A 14,897-nucleotide genomic window follows, 5' to 3' on the forward strand; every position below is an offset into this window, starting at 1 on the left:
GTGGTTCCACTGACCCTTTGTATGGACAGGAAGGTGACTATGGTATTGCTTAGGTTTACCCATCTGTCATAACCATGTAGGGGGAAAAAAACAACACAGTAGCAGTGTATTGGAAACAGAGCGCAACACAATCTTTTACAGCTTTTATTCTGTGCTACAAGGTGCTCTCCAAAAAGATCAGACGGGATTAAATGTTCCCAAGTTGAACCCGGAGCGGTGAAGGAAGCACATTCTGATGGAAAACTGTCCACACGTTGCCGTGTCTCCGCGGGGGATCGGGTTCTTTCTCCCAACTCTCCGCAGACGCTGAAGTGAGTTTTAGAGCAGATACAGATGCGCCTGCAGCCGCTGGATGTCCTGTTCAGCTGGCTGCAGACCGGAGACCAGATCCACTGCGTCCCACATCATAGAGCGACGGCTGTGTCTCGTTTCCATATAAATGAGATATTCTTTTTAAAACAAGGGAACACAGTTATGCTAAAGATGTTTGCTTGGAGTCCCAACCCAAGTGGCTGTAAATTCAACGACCCGAGTCAAAACCAGCAATCTGTGTCTCTGTGTCACAGTTTCACCCATCTGTTTCACGATGACCATTTATTTTCAAGTTCAACTTGGTTGCAGACTGTTAAAAAGTAAAATGTTTGCTCCGTCATCTTCCTCTTTTTCCCCCCCCTTTTAACCGACAAATACATACGCACGCACTCAGCACACACACCCACACAGTCCTGAAGTTCACCCACATGGGAGAGAGCCAAGCCATGCCAGGTCAGACCAGATTAAGCTGAGCCAGAGGACCGAAACCACCTTTTGCTTCCTGTTTCTGGCTCTTTAAAAAAAAAAAAGAAAGAAAGAAAAAAAAAAAAAGAAGTCTGCCTGGCGTACCACAAGGCTCTGTGCTCAGCCCAACTCCTTTTCTTATCTGCTGCTCTTCTGCAGCGCTTACATCTCGTTGGCTAGCTCTTCCGTTTCTGTGGAAACATCTCCATTCGCCATCTTTGTGTTCTCCTCGTAGCCGGGGGGCATGAAAGCTAACGTGTAGGGGTAAAGCTTGTGACACTCGGCACGGTAGGACTCGGCGTGTTCTTTACAGTCTCCCAGCAAGCCGCTCCGAAGACAATCCAGGACTTCTGTGCAGGTCTGTGTTTCAAAGGAAGAGAGAGACACGGGAGAAATGAGGAAGCAGCTCCAAATTATTCAGGGTTGCATTTATTTTGAGCCAAAAAAAACCGCTAAAATGCTAGTCTTGCTTCTTTTTATGCAAAAAATGTTAAGAGTAATTAAAAAAAAGGAATATTTAAAAGTTTGTTTAGAAACTACCTAAATTAGTATAGTAACAGTCTAAAAAGTGCTACTGAAAGATATCAAAAGTAGAATCTTATCTGGAAGCAAGTGAATGCGTACTTGTATAGTTCTGTTGTTGAGCGACTCGTCCAGTGATGTAGCCAGTTCTGCTGCTTTCGTTTCCGTTGACGAGTCCAAATACACCATCATCTTAGCAGCTGCAGGACAAAGAAACGTAACTTTGAGGGAATGCGAAGCCGCGTTTGTAAAACAGAGCAGCCGTTTCTCCTGCGTTGACTCTCTGATCCTCAAGTTTTAAACTTTGTAGAGTCGGTGCAGTGAACCAAACACGCATGAAGTGGGATAATATTTGATTCTACAATATGCTCCCCTCACCGATGACGCTACGGATACTTGTCTAAGTTTTGCCTTAAAGCAGAAAAATATTTTGCAAGAAGCATATTTTAGACATTTGCTCACCAGCCAGTCGGTGTGGTATGGAGTCGGAGTGCTTGGTGAGGTAGGCCTGGTTGAAGCTCTTAGCGTTGCTGTCTCCAAACAGCCGAGTGATTTCCTGCTTCAGCACCGTCCTGACCACGTCCGGCAGCTCCTTGCTCTCCGAAACTGAAGGAAGACAGACGACGAGACATGATGGTCACTGCAGAGGAGGAGAAGTGTTCGCTATGAAGCCACAGAACTAGAAACCGGGCCTTACCTCCTTTAAAGAAGCGCACCAGACACTGGTGAAGCCACGGGTGGTCCGGATCGATGCTGAGGGCTCTCTTCACCGACTGGAGCATCAACAGGGATTTTTCTACAAGGAGAGCGCAGATTAGCAAAGGATGAAAAAGAGAACAAGCTTTTAAAGTAGGAGGAAGAGAAAAGGCGGCTAGCCAACCTTTCCTGAAGTAAATCTCAAAGGCCAACAGGTGCGTCTCAATCTTGTCTTTAACCAGGTGCTTCAGCGGCGTCAGGAACTTGACTGCTTCCTCCAGCGGACTTTCTACCTGCAAAAGGACAGAACCAATAATCGCATTAATATCACCATCGGTTTCTGATAATCTGCTCCCTTTATGTTCCGTCACCAACCTTGACCAGTTTCTCGGGAATGAGCTCCTCTTTTGGCCCTCCGATTTCCTCGTCGTCATCCTCCTTCTTCTTCTTCTGGTTCTTCAGCTGCTTCTCCTTCTCTGCGTTCTTCTTCTCTTCCTCCAGCTGCGCCTTCTTCTGGGCTCTTCGCTGTTTGTTCCTCAGCTTCTTCAGCTCTTTATCAGACAGGTTGGCTGGAGAATAAAAGGTGCAAAGAGAAACTTAAAGCTGAATCAAACATTTTCACAGCCTTTGTTTGCTGAACTGTTTGGAAGAATGAGTGTGAACAATGATCTCGGCCTGATTTGTTTTTTCCTCACCGGTGTCCGCCTGCAGCTCTTTGCTGTCGTCCGTCAGGGGATTGTCATGGAGGCTCAGGTAAATCTGGATCGCCGTGGTGGCGGCCTTGTAGTAGAACGGATGCATGCGGAGAACATCCTCCAGCTTCAGGAGGTCCACGTAGGAGCGTAGCGTCATCTTCCTCATGCAGTAGGTGTGGAAGTCGAACTGGTCGTCTGTGATCTCCACAAAATGCTGATCAGAGCAACGAAGAAGAGTTTTAGCTCAAACAGAGGAGTGACGCTCGGTGGAGCGGCAGGATGCAGGTGAAGTAAAGACTAACCCTCTCGATCTCGTGACACTTCTTCAGGGCTTCTCCAAACTTGTTCATGGCTTTGTAGGCGAGCGCACATTCGGTCTGGAACCACATGCACTGCATCTCGTTCAGGTTCTCCACCGCTGACGCCCCCTCCTGGGGGAACACGAGAAACACAAGCAGATGTAACTCCGTTCACTCTGGGAGAACATCCAAAGTACAGCTGGTACAACACAAAGAGCAGCTTTTCAATAGGGTTATCCGATTAGGGCTGCAACTATCAATTATTTAACGATCGATTAATCGAATTAAAAACAAAGGCACACTGAAGAGTTCTTAAAAGCAAAATGTATGTATTTTTGTAGTTTTGGATATCCTACTGCTCTGAATAGCAAATGGCTTTTTTAAAAAAAAGTCTACATTCCAGATAGCAACTGATTACTAATTTAGTTGATGATTATTGCAATAATCAATTCATCACAATTAATCTGATTAATCACTTCAACCCTAATCACCACACCATAATTTCAATAAAAAAGAAAAAACGCCTTATTGTCAAATCATTTTTGATCCTCCAGCAACCTTTTCAGAAAAATATAATAATTACATCCATTGTCTTAACAGAGGCAAAGCCATTGAGTAGTGAGCTTCTCAGCTCACATTTGGAGAAAAACTAATGACTAAACATGTCTGCAACACACCAGCAACCTCTTGACATTTCTCACCCGTGTGAACTTGGAGCACATTTCCTCCGCCTCTTTGATCAAGCCTGCCTTCAGCATGTACTTGGCACACTTGGAGTTGATAAACCGGTCGGCGGTGTCCAGAGCCTGGGCCTCGTCCATCCACTGAGCCGCCTCTCTGATGTTCCCAGCGTGCTGCGTCAGGGAAGAAGACGGTCACTTGGGGCAACAGAGCAGCCCTCGACTGAAGCACACACACGCACACACTCTCTCAGACGTGTGGCGTGACGTTTTGCTACCTTGTAAATCTTGGCTTTGATGAGGAAGAGCTCGATGAGCGTGGGCGTGCTCTCGATGGCGGTGTTGATGTGTTCGAGAGCCAGGGTCTGCTGGCCGATCATGTCGTAGTGCTGAGCAAGGAAGTACTGCACCCAGAGCAGCGTGGTGGGAGGCTCCTCCTTACCGTCATCTGCAGCAGCGAAAACATCTTAATGCACGTTTTTGTCAAGGGCATGAAATTCATTAACTAAATTATTTCCCGCTTACCATTCTGGCTGAACATTCGACAGCTTTTCAACGACGTTTCATAGCTGACCACTAATTCCTCTATAATTGCCACCTGAGAAGAGAAAGAACAAAGGTGATCTCAATGGCAGAGGGAAAAATGAATCATGTTTCTTTTAATCCTTTCAGTTTCACAATAATTTAATCTCTTGCTGCAATATCTCACCTTTTCTTTGTCACCGTAGAGCGATTTGAGCGTGGTGAAGACAGGCGGGCAGCCTTTACTCAAGTTCATCCTCAGGTATCTATCCAGGCACTCCCTAAACTTCTCACCTGCACATAAAGAAAAATTCAGTTTTCGAATAAAAAAAAAAGGAATCAGTAATACTAGAAAGCATTTAAAAGAGTCTCTAAAATGTTCTAGTTTAAGCAAAAGTCGGTGCATCACTAGATGTACCTGAGAGGAAGTTGAGCGGCAGCCTTCGAGGAACCAGCCCCTTAGGAAACTTCTCCCAGGTTTCTTCATAGATCTTGAGTTTTTCCTCAACGCTGCCTGATGAAAGAAACTAAATTTAGCTGCGTCTCAAAGAACCAGTGTGAATAACTATCATGTTCAGCTGCCAGGTTAATCCTACTTGGTTTCAGGGCTTTCTCCAGGCCGTGGTAGTAGGACCAGTTCTCCGGGTTTCTCTCCTGCAGACGCCTGTAGACCTCCGTGGCTTCGTCCAGACGCTCCAACTTCAACAGCAACTCTCCTGCAGGGACACCACAGTTCAGCTCAGCGCAAATTACCAATTATATCAGAAACATGTTCCATGCTGTCATGCTGTAAAAGTGCAAATCACGCAGGACGCCGCCTCTTCATGACTGGGGTCGGCCAAGCCTCCATTATTGGGCTTTTGAACAAATATCTGTCAGCCAAAGCTGAGAAGACCAGATTTTATTTCTCATGTTGAACATTAAAATGATTGTAGTTTCTCTACCAACACTGTCAAGATTTGCTGGACTGAATAAATTAGTTGTAGGTTTTTCTTGAAAATGTGAAAAACAAATAACCATTTACTTTTTTCCATGCAGTTACATGTTTCGCAGTGGACGGTTATTTAAGTTGCACAACATGCTCCTGTTTAGATGAACTCTGTTTGAGAGAGATGTGAGATAATGATCCAAAGCAATCCAACATCATAGAGCTGAATATTTAGCAATGACATTGTACATCTTGTAAATTAAGGTGGGCAGATTAAATCCTGAAAAACCAGATTCATTTGTTCTTATATTTAAGTAGGAGAAAATATGAAGCAATGTTCCAAACAGAGCAAAGTTAAAAACTGGTAGAAATGTTTAAAGTTTTTTCAATATTACTGAACTCGCTGTAAACAGTACAGTGGGAACAGTACAAATTAAGAAAATGATAATTAATCAAGGAATTATTTGACACTTTATTGCAGAGATATTTGACACCTCCGTCCCTCTGATCCCGGACAAATTCTTTATTTCAAATATGTATGACTGTGAAACAGCTACATTTTAAATTAAATGTAAAAACGGCCTGCCATACTCGCTTGCTCCTCACGTTGGGCAGCAAAACCCAAACCAGTAGCTGCTGTTGGTCCACAGTGAAACATAGTGACTGGAATTCAAACACACAAAAACATCCCCACAGCATAATGCTGCCACCACCATGTTGCACCCATGGCCTCATCCGATCGGAGCACCTTCTGCTGCAAACTGAAGGTGTGAATACTTTTGCAAGGCAGGGCGGAGACTCACCTCGCGTCTCCTCCACTGCAAGTTTGTCGCAGATCTGCTTCTCGTAGTTGGACAGATGATCGAGGGCCTCCTTGTACAAACCGGCCTCTCTTAGCACCTGGTTCTGGTACAGCAGCAGCTCGCTGTACTCGTAGTCCACCTTGTCCGGAGACGTCTGGGCGGAAACAGGCAGGGAAAGGCCGACGTGAGTTTTTCTGAGCTATGGAAACCTGTGGAAGCCGCTGGCTGCCTTTGCGCCGGACAGGAAACTGCGAACAAGTTTATAACGGCGTCTGCTTGTCGTGCTACAACCGAGGGCACAAAGGCAGGAAGCAGGCTAATCTCATCAGACAAAGAGGGTAAAGCTCCACTGCTGGTCAGATTTCAGAGTCTGGTATTTAAGCAGAAAAAAAAAACAAAAAAACTCTTGCTTGAATTAAACGGCAGCTGTCAAACAACAGCATGACAAAATCCGCCAACAAACTCCGTTCTCGTCTTACAGAGCGGCGCCTCGTTCACACAGCCTTCATTGCATCTCACCTGCTGTGTTTTCCTGAACTCTTCAATGATTTTTGCAGCCATTTCGTAATCTTCAAGAAGGTGATAGGCGATGGCGTATCCAATCCAAGAGGCCCGCTGGGCGGGGCGCAGCTGCAGGAGCTGGTACCTCGTCTCCTACGGAAACAAAGAAAATAGTTATGTCTTCTCCAACTTTGAGTTCTGATACGTGAAATTATTTGATATTTTAAATTATTTTAAAATATCAGGGAGTGGAAAAAGAGGTTTTGTGCCAGTTTGTCCACCGTGGTTCTTAAAAATCTAAATAAAATGTTTTTGATTGCACAACAATAAATAATCATTACAGGAGTTTTTTCATAAGTAATTTCTACAATAGGCTTTTAAAAGTAAGTATGCTACCCATCTATCTTCATTTTCCATATTTATAGAAAAGGCTCACTTCATTCTACAAAATCATTTCCCACCCCCCAAATCTTGTAACACAGGATTTGGTTCTAAAATTTGAAAACAAAAATGCATTTGTTTAATTTTGTTAACTTTCATAAGAAATTTTTTATGAAGAAATATATTTAAAAACAATGTCTTTTGGTTTTTTTTTTGCCACTCCATTTGAGTTTTACTTTGTAGCAGCGAGGGGAAAAAGTGGCTCTTTGAATGGAAAAGGTTGCCGACCCCTGCTGTAGAGTGGAGCGTTTTGCTGAGTGAGGGAAATGACCGTGATGCTGGTTTACTCTAAAGCCTTTCTGAGAGAAGCTTTTTACAATTTCATTCATATTTTTAATCCCTTCAACCAAAACATTTATCTCTGCACTCTGTTCACTCACTAGATGTGAATCCCAGGCTGAGATAATCGTGAAATGTGAGGACTAACACACTGAAGTCTTGAAGGGCCTGAGGCATGGTGACGAATCAATCTGTGCGTAATCATAAATAATCTTTCTTTGCCGACAATTGAGTTTTTTTCTTTTTCTTTTTTTTAACTCAAGCCAAAGGTCAAACATTTTCCCAGCTTATTTCTCACAACAGGGCTAGCTGGGCTCAAGAGGATTTGATTTGGCCGGTCCGCCTCACCCTGTATCCCTCCAGGTCCCTCATCTGGATCTGCAGCAGCGACAGATCTCTGAGGATCTGCAGGTTGTCCTTATCCCACTTCAAAGCGTTGCGGTAACACTTGATGGCCTCGTCGTACTTCTTGTCGGAGCGCTGCAGTAAACCGTAGACGTGCCAGCCTGCGACGCGGGGGAGAGTTAAGGAAAGAGCACGCATTGTTTGTCCAAAGCGTCTGAGGCCAGGAGACAAATTGTACGCTTCAGGTCGCTCTGGTCAGGGCAGTGGGCCTGTCAAAGCACAGCCTTTAAGTCAGCACTGTCCCAACACAGTTTTCAGGTCCAACTTCAATACTTTTCACAAGTTTTCAGTTCATTTTTTTAAGTATAAATGTCAAAAAGTACCACAAAGTCACTTTAGAACTATTGAATCAGGGTTTAAATACAGCTTTTAAATATTTGGAATAAAATCAGGAAGGGAGCAATGACATAAGGGGGAATTTAAACGAGCAACAAACGAGGAAACCAAGAAAATAAGGCAGCAGAGAAGGAAAGATGGAAGCAAGGGTGTAGAAATTTAAAAAGGAATGTATAAAGAATAGTTAGGCAACCCTGAGGAATAAAGTTTGTAAATACAGAATCGACTTTTATCCAGACTGTCAGTGAACCAATAATTTCAAAATCAGTAAAACTAGACGGTCAAATCAAAAAGTCACTGATGAGAATAAATAATTCGAACCGACTAAACCATGTAATGATATGAAGTAATAATCCCTGGTGAATTGATAAAACAAACCCCATTAAATCGACTAAATCACTGCAACAGATCACATTAATTAAGGGACTTTGCTGCCAAGCTTTTGCTCCCTGAAAGCTCACACTTGATTTATGAGCAGGCGGTTCCTTTTGGTTCACTCCACACGCAGCTACTTACTCCAGATAAGAGCAGACTAAACCCACAGAGATACCAGCGAGTTCGCTCAGAGATAGGGTGTTGCTGAGGTAACCGTTATCTGCGCAGAGGGTGCACAGATTTTACACCGGCCTCAGAATGACAGGAAAGGCCGAAGCTGAGCTGTGTTGACAGGATGCGCTGCAAGACGAATTCAACCCAGCGGTTCTGTTGCATAACACACAGCGTAGAGACCGAACGCGCCTCGCGGCGGGGCACGAGTTAGGATACAGACGTGGCTCTTGAGGTCGTTGCGAAGGCCTCTCCTCACCAGGTCGTAGGCCTCCTCCTTCTTCCCCAGGCAGTTGAGGGTCAAGCCCTTCATTGCCAGCGTCTCTGCAGCAGGAATACGACACGGCAAAGAGTGAAGAAAACGGCGGGGGGGGGGGATTTCTATCAGACGATACTTTTCTTACCTCCATGTTCTGCAAATTTGGAGTTGGACAGGATCTGTTTGCAGAACTTGAGCCCATTTCTGTACTGTTTGTGCTCGTAACATCGCTGTGAAAGGAAAAGGGGGAGAAAAGACATTAGGCTACAGAGACGACGTCGATATCGACTCTAAAACTCTCAAAAATGGTGATAGTCTTTCCTAAGAAGTCAAATGAAATATGAAATTACTATCCGAACTGAAACCTCAAAGAAATGCACAGAAAAACCGATGAGTGTTTTCCAGCTCTCGTATCCGCTTCACCCTTTACATCCTTATCCAGACAAATCAAAGCATCTCAGTAGATTAGAACGCTCACTGAATAGCTTAATTATCTCACAAATTCAATTTTAGGCAAAACATCATCTTCACACACACACACACTGCTGCATTCCAAGAATCTACCTCTGTTCATTTTTGATGATTATGGATTACAGCTAATGCAAACACCAAATTCAGTTTCACAGAAAGTTAGATTGTGCACGAGCAATAAAAAAAAGAAAAAAGAAAAAAGGATTTTTAAAATTAGAAATGATGACTAGACATAATGGGGCTGATGACTGCTAGGCTGACAGTGATCCAGCAGGAAAGTCACTGACACCTTCCACGAGGAAGCTACGCCAAAGAAGCTGGCTGTTCCCAGAGCGCTGCATCCGTCGGCCAGGAACTCTTAGAGCGCTTCCTGCTTCCTTCTGCTGACAAGTTTCATGGAGATTTAATCTTCCACCAGGAATCAGCGTTTCATCACACTGCCTAAAAAGCAACGCTATCTGCTCCAATGAACATGGTGTCACTGTCTGCTTGGCCTCAAAATGGTGTAACAACCTCATAGAGGAGCTACAAAGAAGTTTGCAGCTGAAAATTAGCGCCACCAGAACCAACAACATAAACTTCAGATCGCCATCAAACCTTTAAAACCTCAGCAGCGCCACAGTCACCTCCATGCCACGCTGCACTGATGCAGCAATTCATGCAAAAGGACCAACCAATAATTAAATGCACATAAACTTTTAAAGCAAACACTTTTGTGTTGAAAATCAATGTTACTGATATGCTGAATGTTTTTATTTTTAAATTATGAGAAATAAATGCCACATGTGATTTTCTGTAAAATAATAATTTCTTTGATGATAATTGGGAAACACCTACTATTCCTCCCCATTAATAGGAAAAAAACAAAAACATTTCTCCTTTTTCTGATAAGCAGAGGTTTAGAAAGGCAGAGCGTTTTGCCCTGAAGCTTTATCTAGGGATGCCGTTGAACAAACGCCACATCGCCTCTGCTGCTAAGCTGATTAGTGGCTGTCGAGCGAGACAACGGGGTTTTTTTGTTTGTTTTTTTATAAGAGAGGAAGAGCTAATGTGGCAGATGGCATTTCGCTGACCCACAAACCGCTAAAATTAAACAAAAAGGAAGGAGGAGGACGACATGAGCCTCGCATGCCACAGTTGGCTGGAACATGAGCTTGTTTATGACCCAAAATGCTGCCAAAGCGCAACATGTGGAGTAGACAAATAAAAATGGATAGTGTAGAGTTTTTCTGACAGTTTTTGGCTTTGATATATATATTTTTTTTCCTCTACATTTGCTTGTGCTGGATGAATAAGTTTCTGAATATCCACTGGAGTCCTGCTTCATGCATGGAAAACCTGATATATCCCAAAAAGAGCCGTCGGACGGCAACTGAAATACGTTTTTCACTGTACAAATTAAAGTTCCCATAAAGTATTATGTATATATGACAATAATATCAAACATAATGTGTGAAAACACACTTCCTCTTAAACAGAGGAACTTCCCTAAAAGCTTTACAATTACATAAAAGTTAAGAATCCTGAAGAATTGGTGAAATTTCACATTACAAATAATTTTTATTTTAACAAAAGAAAGAGAGAGAGAGAAAAAAAAAGCCATGAACGCTGATGATGGCATAAGCATCTGCGCATTTTAAAATAAATTTAGCAACATTAACACAACCAGCTGCGCTCTCTCGGCATGCTCCTCACAAAAATAACTCGCCCCCCTGAGTTGGAGAGAAAATCTGTCGGAGCATGCGGCTCGAGGCTGCAGGGGCTCTCTGCCGGTGCCAACGTTTTGACTCTGACGAAACTTTTCAAAGCCTGTTTTCAGCGATGACGCCACATTCTGTGTGAAAGGAAGTTGGACTGAAAGAGAGAGAAAGCTCTGCCGCAACAAGCTTTAATGTTACTAAGCACTTCATACCATGCTGGCTGGAAGCTGACTTTCATATTGCAGAAATGCTCAGTTTAATTAAAGTTGCAGCTAAATTCAGGAAAATCGTTGGTGAGATCAGAAACTTTTCTTTGTTCTATTGCTAAACATCTGAACATAGTTAAGCAGCAGCCAATAAGATCAAATGATTTTAGGAACGCCCCAAGTTGTCACTAATTCCATTGGGATCAGATGTGATATCAGATCATGTGTGTGTGAAAGCCAGTATTTGCTGGTTTTACTAATGTCTTTAAACACAATAATGGAGTTCACATTTTAAAGACCAAAAGTTTGAAGCATTTCCTGATTGAAGCAACAAGTGGATGAAACACAGCAACGTTCCTGTACTCTCTTCAGCTTCCTACATATCTATGCCCAATAAGTAAATAAGTCAACTTCCACGCCCGAGTATGATGTCATCGAAACTTTCTGGCTCTTGGATATGGTTCGGACAAAAGCTCTAGAATTTTGAGTTCCAAACTGGTCAGCACTGAAAAGTAAAGTAAATAAAAATATATACGAGTTTGGCCAATAGAAAATTTCTCAGAACATTCTTATTTACTTAATATATATTTTGTGACAAAAAAAAAAACAAGATATCTTGAAACAACTAGATGATTTTTTTTGTGCAGACATGCAGGTGCTCTTAGAGGCCTTGACATTCCTGGGTTTTAAAGGAAGGTTATTCTGTGACTCATCACAGATATGCAATGCGGCAGCTCAGGGTTTGAGGTGCCACACAGCCAATCGTCTGCTATGATTGGCTGAACAGTTGAAACAGAAAAGTTTAGAAATCAGCCACCGTAGCTTGTTGGCTAGTCATGCTACGTCACCTCTGCTCCACAACACAAAGCTTTAATGTCGATTCATTGTGATCACTTTTATATTGTGCACTACATAAATACTATAATGCTGTGCCTTTCTTAACCAAATTGTAATTTTGTTTCACACAGATGTGCTAAGTCGAAAGTTGACACATAATCAACTAAACAACTGATGAAATTTAGCCAGAGCAAACATAAGAGTACCAGAATGAGGAGGACATACTAGACACACCATTAGCCCTGCACCACAGCGGGAAGATTCATATTATTATTGTTGACTGTATTGTACTAGCATTAATACACTGATACATTTGCAATAACGTGTGCAGAACCATGCAGTATATCTTCCAGTTTCATAAAGATGATTATATTGATGAAGAAGAACTATTCTGTCCATTTCAACCCTTCACCCCGTTGTATTTCAGTCTTCATAAATATTTTTTTAAGGATGTGAAATCTGAGCCGTTTCCCACCCAAAGTTTCATACAGACCAGTTGCTAATTCGTAGCTGGGAGGGGGGCATTCTGTACCCGCCTTTGACAGCTGATGATGTAAAGTAATAGTTTTATAATTTGCCAGCTGTAGCTATTTGAGATCATAGACACCAATAAATAAGTCTTAGCAGGTTGCTTAGAGTCACATTCAGACTTAATTAATTGTATGGGAAATTTGAACACTTGTTATTAAGCACTTAATGACCAAAATAGTAACACTGAGTCAAAATTGTCAATTTTACGACCAATAATAGCTTTAATACCACACACCACCACAATGCCGTGTGCAGAAGTGATTCGTTTGAAAATTCAAGTGCAGATTACAGGTTTTTTTTTTTTTAATACAGCCCGTTGTAGACCTGCTGACTGGTAGCGGTCTGCTAAATTAGGTCAACATCCTCTGGCTCCCTGTAGAGCCACCGGCTCTCAAAAACAATCATGTTTATCTGAACCGGATAATGGTGATTTACCTGCACACACTGGTTCCTGGAAAGTGTGTCGCTACTGTACAAATTACCCGCACTAAAGTACAATAATATACACAACACAAATCGTGGTAGAAGTATAAAGCAGTCCCTTCGGTGAGAATATGATCGAACCGAAGCAAAGCTTGATTAGTAATTTCATGCCACACCTGTCAGCGTGCAGACAAGTTCACAGCGAAGCTACAGGCAGATGCATACATGGAGCACAGGGATGGATGTACAGGCCTAAATCCGCTACAAACACGGTGACACGCTCACACCGCTCCTAGTTGTGCTTTTCCTCCGTGCAAAAAAAATGCACAACCCCAATCTGCCCTGATCTAATCGCGAGCAGCAGCTGCAACAGCGCTAAAAAAGACTTTAATCAACAGTAACTGACAGACCGCTTACCCCAGCTAGCGAGGCTGACTAGCTTTAGCCGATTAGGAACCCCGAAATTTCCCGAAAGCTTAGGGTAGCCCTAGTTTCTAATGTAGGACATATAACAGACACCGTGTCCGTCCGTATTCGATGAAAAGCGAAAAGGCAAACGCCACATTACATTCAGAAATGAGCCATTAGGTGAGAAAGTGGAAGCTAACTTGAAGGCTAACGTGTGGCTAGGGAGTTAGCTTACATGGAGGCTGTCTGTTGTGACAAACGGCGGGGCCTGACGCTAGCTGACTGTCAACTGTGCATAATATCAGCCACACAAATGCACTATTTGCCGTGGTTTAATATGAACAACAAGGTTTTTCAGAACAGTCATAATATCACTGCCAGCCGTTAACGCACAGCAGTGACAGCGCATATTAAGGCCCAGGCTAGCTAGCGAGCTAACTTACTCAATGATGATATTTTGCTATCATACTGAAGCGGCTGTCAGCTCGCTGATGATCAAGCCCCAAAAGTCGGCTGCTGGTGACCGGGAGGCCCTTTAACGAATAACTCACCAAAATCCTCTTGAAGAGAGCGTTCTCCTTCGGCGGTAAAGTAACCGTGGGCATCGTTGCAGTCGGAGTCGACCTCAGCACATGTAGCTAAAGTTAGCCCGGGTAGTCCAGATGAGTTGAGCGCCGTTAACCCTGCTTCTCCTGCTTCAGCAGCCACTCTCTGTTCGATTGCTCCGTTTTCTCCTCGCATTCATTTCCTCCTCACGTGCTGACGGAGGAGCCGAGATTTAGACATGTTTAGGTAAGGTCAAAGTGTCCAGATTAAGGTCAGTTATCGTTTGAAATGTAAATAATTAAGTTGAAATGGATAGATTTATTTTTTCTATTAATGAAGTAATCATTCTATTACACAGTTTCAGATTAAACTTTGAAATTTTGGTAAATAAATGAGTAACGTAAATAACGCAGAAAGACAGAAAAATCTAGAAAAAGTGTGATTAAAGAAAAATAAAACAGATTAAGATCTTTTTTTTAAATAAAAGTGAAATACTCAAAGAAAAACTCAGATTACATTCAATATTTTTTTAATTTTCTATTTCTCTCACTCTCTCTATTATAACATTATAACAAAAGTTATAATGCCAAGATTAAAATCTAAAGGCCAAAAATAAGGTTGAAAATATAAAATGAATATATACCAATAGATATTTTATTTAAGAAATGTTGAGTCAAATATGGAAAGAAGAAATGAATAAATGTTAAATGTAAAGAAAGTCAAAAATGCAATGCCAAAAAATATGTATTTACAAATAATACATATTAGTAAATATGTATTATTATTTACTATCATAATCATAATTATGATAAAAAATATTGCAATTAAGGTAAAATAAAAAATAAAAAAAAGAGTTGAGCAAACATTTAGCTTTTTTTCTATTACATTATTTATCATAAATCCTAAAGTTCAAATCACAATGTCTGATTAAATCACAAAGCATCAGAAAAAAATCTCTTCTTGTGAAAGTAGGCCTAGTACTCCATGTAAGATTTTATTCAATACCAATAAGTAGCACATAGCTTTAAAGTGGAAGAAATTGAGATATGTTTTTTTACATCTGTCTGCAGCCCCCTTTACTCTGAT

At 42.1% G+C, this 14,897-nt stretch overlaps 1 protein-coding gene across 1 annotated transcript; it reads right to left on the minus strand.

The window, feature by feature from the left end:
- Nucleotides 1–833: 833 nt before the first annotated feature.
- On the minus strand, nucleotides 834–13,988 carry naa15b (N-alpha-acetyltransferase 15, NatA auxiliary subunit b). The gene is made up of 20 exons (XM_008407457.3): nucleotides 13,817–13,988; nucleotides 8,835–8,919; nucleotides 8,650–8,754; nucleotides 7,492–7,649; nucleotides 6,442–6,576; nucleotides 5,923–6,076; nucleotides 4,788–4,907; nucleotides 4,610–4,705; nucleotides 4,379–4,485; nucleotides 4,195–4,267; nucleotides 3,948–4,117; nucleotides 3,691–3,843; nucleotides 2,993–3,121; nucleotides 2,691–2,904; nucleotides 2,371–2,564; nucleotides 2,180–2,288; nucleotides 1,997–2,095; nucleotides 1,762–1,905; nucleotides 1,402–1,499; nucleotides 834–1,137 (listed from the first exon to the last, which is right to left on the minus strand). Exons 1-20 carry the CDS (start codon nucleotides 13,868–13,870, stop codon nucleotides 940–942), a joined length of 2,595 nt encoding a protein of 864 aa, XP_008405679.1. The 5' UTR covers nucleotides 13,871–13,988; the 3' UTR covers nucleotides 834–939.
- Between the last annotated feature and the right edge of the window lie 909 nt (nucleotides 13,989–14,897).

Source organism: Poecilia reticulata, chromosome 1 (assembly GCF_904066995.2).
Source record: "Poecilia reticulata chromosome 1, P_reticulata-male-v2, whole genome shotgun sequence".
Taxonomy (NCBI): Eukaryota; Metazoa; Chordata; class Actinopteri; order Cyprinodontiformes; family Poeciliidae; genus Poecilia; species Poecilia reticulata.

Coding starts and splice junctions, on each gene's coding strand:
- naa15b (XM_008407457.3), bottom strand. CDS start 13,870: ATGCCCACGGTTACTTTACCGCCGAAGGAGAACGCTCTCTTCAAGAGG. Junction 4,118..4,194: donor TCGAATGTTCAGCCAGAATG/GTAAGCGGGAAA, acceptor TCGCTGCTGCAG/ATGACGGTAAGGAGGAGCCT. Junction 2,289..2,370: donor TTCCCGAGAAACTGGTCAAG/GTTGGTGACGGA, acceptor GTCCTTTTGCAG/GTAGAAAGTCCGCTGGAGGA.